The sequence below is a fragment of the Charadrius vociferus genome, unplaced genomic scaffold, assembly GCF_000708025.1.
Source record: "Charadrius vociferus isolate BGI_N301 unplaced genomic scaffold, ASM70802v2 scaffold262, whole genome shotgun sequence".
Taxonomy (NCBI): Eukaryota; Metazoa; Chordata; class Aves; order Charadriiformes; family Charadriidae; genus Charadrius; species Charadrius vociferus.
The window spans coordinates 2,813,777-2,822,707 of NW_009647218.1; the positions used below are offsets into that span (position 1 = coordinate 2,813,777).

At 39.5% G+C, this 8,931-nt stretch overlaps 1 protein-coding gene across 1 annotated transcript in view; it reads left to right on the plus strand.

Annotated features, from left to right (window-relative positions):
• The window catches only part of TWISTNB (TWIST neighbor), a 19,415-nt gene extending 16,291 nt beyond the window's left edge, over positions 1 to 3,124 (plus strand). The window contains exons 2-4 of the mRNA XM_009879582.1: positions 79 to 220; positions 1,382 to 1,590; positions 2,734 to 3,124. Coding sequence (XP_009877884.1) covers positions 79 to 220; positions 1,382 to 1,590; positions 2,734 to 3,124 — 742 coding nt within the window. The remainder of the gene's footprint in view (positions 1 to 78; positions 221 to 1,381; positions 1,591 to 2,733) is intronic.
• The last annotated feature ends 5,807 nt before the right edge of the window (positions 3,125 to 8,931 follow it).

Sequence of the window (8,931 nt, forward strand, 5' to 3'; positions counted from 1 at the left end):
GACCCCCCCTCCAGGCCCCCGGTGGTGGCTGTCTCCGGCCTAAGAGCTAACGGTGTGCGTGTCCCCTTCTCCTTCCAGCCTCCAGGGTGTGCCGGTGGCTTATGACAACATCAAAGTGGTGGGTGAGCTCGGGGACATTTACGACGACCAAGGATTCATCCACCTGAACATCGAGGCGGACTTCATCATCTTCAGCCCCAAGAAAGGGAAAAAGCTGGTGGTATGTAGACGCGTTGATGTCTCACGGGGCCTTTTGTTAATTGAGTAGTCACGGCTTGGCATATCTCTATCGTCGACAGGGATCTGGGACTTAGATTGGATTATATTTTAGTTCCTATTAGTAGTTTATTCACGTACGAGTGGTTTACAATAGTTTATTAGCAATTGGTAGTAGTAGTTTTTATTTTCATCTGTCTATACTGTCTGTTCCTATATTTGTTGTTATATATAATAACTATATATTATTAAATATTGCCTCGTAAGGATTACATATTATTAAATACTGTATCATAATTTTGTAGATCATTTATATCAATGCTTCTTTCTGGAGAGCTGATAATTCTCAAACAGGTGTGTTTGTTCTTATTTCATAGTGACAGGGGTTAAGGATGTTCTCCTAAGTCTGTTTCCTTCAAGTACAAGAGCAGTACATCAAGTTGAAGCCTGCCTTTCAGTAAAAGGAAATGTGTGGCTCACAGAACAGCTTTAAGCTTGTTAACACCCTTGCTTCAGTACTTGTGGGAAAAATAAATTGAGAGTTGGCTTCCATTCGTTATTGTGCCATACCTTTGACAGCACAGTTTGTATCTTTCTAAATGTGATTAAGAAATTAATGTGTCCTCATGCTATGAAGAGAATGGAAACGCCCTTAGTGTCTTCCATTCATTCTCGGGGAAAACAAAGGTGAATAACGTTTGATGTGCAAGTGTGTCAGAAACCCACTGAATGGAGTACTTAAAAGCCTTTTAAGTGTCATCTGTATCTTTAGCTGCTAAATAGTGCTGTTCCAGCATGAAGGCCATTTTAGGCGAGTAAGTCAGACTTAAAATGGCTTTAAAGCAAAGTTGATGTCTGTAGTGTGAGGAGTTACCTGTTCTATTCAGGTACTCACTGTGGCTAAATCCCATGTTTTGACTTTCTTTCTCTTGCCAGATACAGGTTCATTTCTACTTTGGGAGGAATTGTATGAAGAGTATATAGGAATAGCTTTGATTTTAGTGAAGAAGAGTTAGCTTAATTTGCTAGATAAACTGACTTTGTAACTTGTGCAAATAAAGTCTTGTTGAAAAGTGTCCGTAGAGAAAACTAAATATATATCATGTGTGCATTTAAAGGGGTGATCTTTACTATAGCTTCATATGACATTCTTTTTGTTTTTTAGGGTATAATTAATAAAGTGGCCCCTAGTCATATTGGCTGCCTTATACATGGATGCTTCAATGCTTCTATCCCTAAACCCGAACAAATGTCGATTATGCAGTGGCAAGAGCTGGGATTAAAAATAGGGGATGAACTGAAATTTCAAGTATTGCACTTGGATTCTGATGCAGCTGGGGTGTTCTTCATTCGAGGAGGACTCACTAAAAGCAGGTATTGTGCCCTACTAGAGAGTATCTTTAACTGTTTTAATGGGTTTGTTACAAGCTAAAGTATTTGAATTAACATCTTAATCTTTAAGCTTTCTTATTTTTACAGAAACCCATGTCTATATATAGCCTGTGTTAGTTAACTTAAACTAAACTTTCTGGTGTTAAGGACTTTCATGGAAGTTTTCTCTGGAAAAATAAACATAGATTTTTTTTTTTTTGAGCTTCAAAAATCTGAGTGCGCTGACCTATGAACTCTTGATTGCATAAATAATACATGTTCAAAACAGCAACCCCAAATGTCTAGAGTAGCTGTGTTTATGAATGTGCATAGGCTTTTCAAGAGAAAACACTCCAGATCCTGAACACAATGTTTACAGTGCTGTTTACACACACACACATTGTACTACTACTGAAAAAAATCATAACATTTTTTCTTTGGTTTTTCTTTTTTAACCTGGAAGGATGTTCCGGATTGTTTCAGTGAGAATACAATGAAACGTAATGATTTTGTCCTCAGTGCCTCTGGGGACATCTCCTCCTCCATGATTTTTAACTGGATTCTTTCCATATTTGTCTTCCTACACATTTTCTCCGGTGCTCTTGGTTGCAAGGTACCTGCTGGGTGTTTTGATTTTTTTTTTTTACTTCTCTTTTTGACTTTTCTGGCATCACTTTCGTTTTAACTATAGACTTCAGCGAGGCAATTGCTTGGTAAAACCAGCAGTATGTCTTAGGACTGAAAAGGCTGTTGGCTGTGCATATTTGTGAATAACTTTAAAAAAAAAAAAAGCTTCACTACTCAGTGTGTAATTATGAATTAGTGGATGAAGGAGTGCAAGAAAAGAGGAAACATCAAAATGGTCTGTACAGCATTTTAGAGAAGAAATTTAGGCTAAGATTTGAAAGAGAATATTGATTGTTTGGTAAGAAGGAAGCTAGTCAGGTAATAGAAATTACCCTGCAAGTATTAAGCTGGCTTTATGATTGTCTGTAACTAGAGTATCTTGTTCTCCATTTGTTGTTGTTTTTAGCAAATGCTTGTCAGATTGGGGTAAATACTGTGTTTTCGCAAATTCTGACATTTCACTGTGTGAGGTGCACTTAGATGTCTCTACTTCAGCTTATTTTGTGTATTTCTTTACAGCATGCGGCCCAAACAATCTGAGACTGTCACTGACAGTACAAATGGAGATGAAATTCAAAAGTTTGACCACCAGGAAAATGGTTTGAATGACTCTGGGGGAGACAATGTCACAGAGCATCCTCTAGGTGAGACGGATAACACTGGGAGGGAAAATGCAGAAGAGCAAAGTGTTGATGCCGTGAATGGATTATGTGATGATAAAAAGAAGAAGAAGAAAAAGAAAAAGCATAAGCAAGAACAAGAACATGTATTGCCTGCCAGTGACTCCAGTGGTTACCAAAGTGACCATAAAAAGTCAAAGAAAAAGAAAAGAAAGCATTGTGATGACATCAAAGAAACTGAATTATCTCAGCTGTCCCAAGAACCCAAAGCTAAAAAGAAAAGGCATTAAAGTTTGAAGTGCCTTTCCTGAATAAGGTTTCAGACAGTTCTGATGTGCTTCCAATAAAATCCTGATTTCAATATGCACACGTATATTTCTTTACTACACAGTCTGCTCTGCTAGGTGGGATGATGTTTGTGTGCATACGTGTACCGATGGCTTTAAAGGCAGGGGCTTTTGAAGAAGCGATAGAAGAAATGGGATAGAAGCAATATCTGCCTGTTTTGTTTATGGGAAAATAAGGCACGGAAGAACAGCGGAACATAATTACAGGAACACATGCATCACCTCTGTGTCTGCTTCCTGGTTCCACGCATTAACCAGTAGCTAGTTATGGTCTTTGCTACTCTAATTCCATCTTTGCTGCTCAGTGTCTTGATTTTATAAGAGTAGATAAGGCTTACCTTTAGGGTTCTGGGAGATACGCTTGAATTCCCAGGGGTTGAGAGGAGATTATGTGGGGTTTTTTTTAATTATAGTAAGGGGCCATGAATGCCTGTGAATGAGACTCTGGTGCCTGACATAAAGGTTAAGTAAACTCTAGTGTCTTGGATCTTTCCAAACACCTTTTGCAGTACTCTCGGAAGAACAGTATGATCAGTTGATTGAGAGCAAGCAGGGAAGACAGGAGAAGATTAATGTAATTAGTATAATGAAGCACCACTTGCAGGTTAGAATACCACTGAGATACAGGCTGATAAAGCAGTTGGTAATGGAACATATTTTGATAAAAGTTCATTTCTATGCGTCAAGCTCATTCACTTCAGTTTTCTGGTGTTTTGGTTGTTTTTTTTTCTTAAAAAGCTAAAGCGCGACTCCCAACTTCTTGTGCTAGTTGCAACTTTCAAACACAGCTGTCTGACATAGCAGGTAGCTGTTGTCAGTGTTTTCTGAACTGTTGGAATTAATGTTAGTGGAAAGTTCTGACAAGGGGAAAATGACATTCAAACGTTAACAAATGTACCTTTATTAAGAACTAATTTTCCTGGGGTACCTGTATGGTAATTTTTTGAATATTGGTACTTCTGGTTGCAGCTCTTCTATTGTGAGGAGTTCTGGGGAGAACTAGTGTGACATGGTCTAGGCTGTCTTTAACCAAGGTAGGAGGCAATGATTATTTTGGTATTGATTTATCTATTACAAGAAGACATAACCAGCTCATTGGAACTCTTGCAAGTAAACAGCATGTATGTGGAAACTTGCTGTTCATTTGTCTGTTCTTAGGTGACAAAACATTTTGCTGTAGTGATTATGCTGATGCTATTGGCTCACTTTACTAGATTTATATATAGTGCCTAAAAACATATCCATTCACATTGAACATGTTCTGCATTTAAAGTATGACAATGCTTGTTTTAGAGCTCACTTTGTGCTGTATTAATGTCTTTTATGTATCTTCAAAGCTCCAAACTTACCAAGACACTTCTGAGTTTCTGTCTTCCAGGCTTGGTGACATGGAGGTACATCTTAGGCATTTTAAAGTTACTATTAAAGAACCAAGTTAAGACTTTTTGAAGACCTATAAGGTGAGCTTAAATAGCTGTTTAAGGGCAGCTGAAACTTCAGTGTACTTGATCTTGAAACCAATTTCTGGACAGTCCTGAGATGAACATGAATTGTTCCTGTTGTGTTTCTATGTGTGACAATGCCAACACTTAACTACATGCAGTTTCATGGGCACTGTATCATCTGTCGATTCTTCCTGTACTGTGACAAAACCTGAGAAGTCAGATAATGTTTGTCATGTGTTTGTTACAGCACGCTACAAGGTCAACTGAGGGCAGTTAAGTGTTGCAGAGAGTAACACAAATATCCCACCCTAACTTGCTTAAACTTTAAATACACAGGACAGGCTGAAGGTTGGGACATAATTTACAGTCAGAAATTAACTGTTAGCTCTTCCCTCCACTTTTTTTTTTTTTAAATAAATTAATGTAGAGGTAAGAAGTTGAATAGGTATGGAGGATATACTGGGACCTGTACTGTTCAACATCTTTGTCGGTGACATGGACAGTGGGGTTGAGTGCACCCTCAGCAAGTTTGCTGATGATACCAAGCTGTTTGGCGAGGTAGACACGCTGGAGGGGAGGAATGCCATCCAGAAGGACCTGGACAGGATGGAGAGGTGGGCCCAAGCCAACCTCATGAAGTTCAACAAGGCCCAGTGCAAGGTTCTACATCTGGGTCGGGGCAATCCCAAGCACAAATACAGGCTCGGTGGGGTATGGCTGGAGAGAAACCCTGAGGAGAAGGACCTGGGCGTGCTGATGGATGAGAAGCTCAGCATGAGCCAGCAATGTGCAATCGCAGCCCAGAAGGCCAACTGTATCCTGGGCTGCATCAGAAGTAGTGTGGCCAGCAGGTCAAGGGAGGTGAGTCTGCCCCTCTACTCCGCTCTCGTGAGACTCCACCTGGAGTACTGCAGCTCTGGAGACCCCAACATAAGAAGGACATGGACCTGCTGGAGCACATCCAGAGGAGAGCCATGAGGATGATCTGAGGGCTGGAGCACCTCTCCTATAAGGAGAGGCTGAGAGAGCTGGGCCTGTTCAGCCTGGAGAAGAGAAGGCTCTGGGGAAATCTTATTGTGGTCTTCTGGTACCTAAAGGGGGCCTACAGGAGAGCTGGGGAAGGACTTTTTACTAGGGCCTGTAGTGACAGGACGAGGGGGAATGGCTTTAAACTGGAAGAGGGCAGGTTTAGACTAAACATTAGGAAGAAGTTTTTCACTTTGAGGGTGGTGAGGCACTGGCACAGGTTGCCCAGAGAAGTTATTGAGGCCCCATCCCTGGGGGTGTTCAAGGCCAGGCTGGATGTGGCCTTGGGCAACCTGGTCTAGTGGGAGGTGTCCCTGCCTATGGCAGTGGGGTTGGAATTCGATGATCTTCAAGGTCTCTTCCAACCTAAACCATTCTATGATATCGGAGAGGAGGATGCCATTTTTTGTGGATGCCTATGGGAAGAGAAGGGTGGAGGCAGTTGCTGTTGTAGGTGGACCAAAAACAGATGAAGTCATATGACTCTTACAATTAGTACTTAATAATCATTATAGCTCACTTCCTTTTAGGGAAGGGAAAGACATCTCCAGCAGACCCACTGTTGGTGACTGCAGCAGGAGCCAAGCCCACCAGTTCGTAGAACCAGCTTGTAGCACCAAGAGTTTTGTCTTGCTCTGTTCCAGCTTTTCATCAGCATGGAGAGAAGGGAGATATTCTGTGGGGAAGAACTGAAGTTGCAACTAAGGAATCAAGTAACATAGATAGCTTTTCAGCACTTTGAATGCTCTTTTCCCACTTTTGCTGCTTTACCATTCTCTTACTGAAAAAGAATCACCTACTGTAATTTAACAAACTATGCAAACTGGCTTCTTGACAGTATTAAGCAAATTTCCTGAAAGCCTGAAGTTTTGCGCCTTATTTAAAGGCAGGATTTTTTTTAAACAGAAGTGTAGCCATCACCCTCTTGTATCATTGGTTTTCTTTCTTGGTTTACAGCAGAAGAGAGCAATTAAAAAATAAATTAAATGCAGGAACTGGCAATTTATGATTGCTGAACAAGTTCTTGCTCCAATGTTGCAAATATCGTTATATTAAATTCTTGCTAGGTTAATATGCAAATAGCAACTGCACTAAAAAATCAAATTGTGGATTGCATTGCCTAACAATTATATGAAGCAGTTGATGTTTTTTTTGCTGCTTTGTGTCTTTGGAAGGGGAAAAATGAAGAAAAGACTTGAAGAAAAGTGCTTTTCACAGTTGGAGCCAGTATTGGCAGCCTCACAGCTGCGCTGTTGATGTTGCTGTAGACACTGTTTGGGCATTAGCTAAATATGGTCAGAAAACTTGGATTTTCAAAAGTTAATTGTCACTCTATTCATGACTTTAAACTGCTTTCCTTTGTTTTTTTCCCCTTAAAAAAAAAATAAGATTTTCCAATGCTTGAAATTAACAAAGAAAAGAAGCTGAACTTGACACTCTATGTAAAAGTTTATATGAAGTTTGATCCTTATAAATGTTTAACTTTCTGTGTTCCCCTGGACTACAAATGAAGAGTTGTATTGAATTTTGAGTTGAGCCGAGATTTTTAAGTATAGAGAACAAACGTTTGTAAATCTTCCAGTGAGGCCAGGTGACATATTTGTTAGCAAGGCCATTCTGTTCCTTTTTTTCAAAGTGAATTCTAGTACAACTCATTTCTGTCACATAATGAAGAGCAGGTGAGATAGTAAAATTGTATTTTGTCCTATAACTAAATTGATAGTTACACCAAGGTAACTATCAGGTGATCTAGAGAAAACATATGCTGGGTTTTTTTCATGTTTTAACATTTAAGTTGGCAACCAAGCCAATATTCACTTCTGTTTGTGGTTGATAATCTTTTGTCTGTATTTTGAAAAATGTAGTTCCAACATAACCCCCTATAAGTTTCTGAAGTAGAGACTACTTCTTTGTAGTATTATAAATATTTTGATTCTGCAAACATATTTCTCAGTGTATTGCGCGCCTTTGGCAGAAGAGCAAGTGCTCTTAGAAGAAAGTATTTTTAGCCCTCATTAAAACAATTGTTTTGTACTGTCTGAAGCTTGCGATGATCTGCAGTGTTAACTTTTGCTCTTTGTCTTTTCCTTGCTTCTCTTAGAAACAAATTCTTTGCTTTTGACTTGGCAGTTTTCTGCTTCTTAAAGTACGCAGCCCAAACAGCCCAGAGGATGAGCTCTAGGGAAAGGAGTTTTTAAAGGGCCAAAATAAGCTAGCTGCCTTTTGGAAAACATGAGCCTTGATCAAATCTGCCTCTGAATAAACAATTTGCCTTTGGAAGCATCCCAAACTTTGATAGCCCTTGGACAGTACAGACCTTTGCTGTAAAAAGCACAGGGTTAGTTACATACCCAAACTGTTGGAATTGTACTTTTTTTCCATATACCTATGAAGAGGTTATGTGATCTGATGCTCTCAGGATTATTAGGGCTGGCTATGAAGGGACTGAAATAGTTTCATTCTAAAAAGACGTATATTTTTTCTTACCATAATGTTGATTCTCTTCTGCTATTTAGCTTTCAGAAATTCTGTAATTTCAATAAAGCCTGAAGGACTTCAGTACCCAGTAGACTCAGTCCGTTTGTAGAGAGAAGATACTTTGTCTTCTGGATTCATGTGAACAAAAATAAAACTCTGAAAATCAAGCTTCACACTTCTCCCAACATTGTCAGTTTTTTACAGACACAGATCATGATTTTTGTGTGCTTCATCATGACTTTACACATAACTAAGCTAGAGCTGGCTTAAATTCAGCTGTAAGTCTTGTAGCAAGCCATTCAGTTGACCTGATTCAAGTTCCCCTAGAACCAACTGTCCCAAGTAAAGATGGCTAAAAAGGAATGAGCTTTAGTTTTCCCACTTCACCTATCCTCTAGACCTTTTAAAGGACCCCTGCTCCAAGACATTGAATACACAGATGATCTCCTCCCATCTCCCAAACTGATATGTCTATAGTGTATTATTGCTGCTAGAACATTTGTATTTTGGCCAGAGACAGTTCAACTTGACAAAGACACCTTTGAGAAATCTACAGAAACAGCTACAATGAACTTGCTGTACAGAAGGTGAGTGAACTGTAGAAGTTCTTAGTACATAGCAAAGAAACCTTATGAATAGAGGAAGGAATTTTGGTACAAAACTCATTATCAGTACTTTCCTGTTCTATGGATTATTTTAGTGTGTTTCATGTGACTAGAAGGTTGTTCTGTGACCTTTGGTATCTAAAGCTATATGATACTTCCTAAGAGTGCAGGTACCAAGATACACCTGACTATTGCT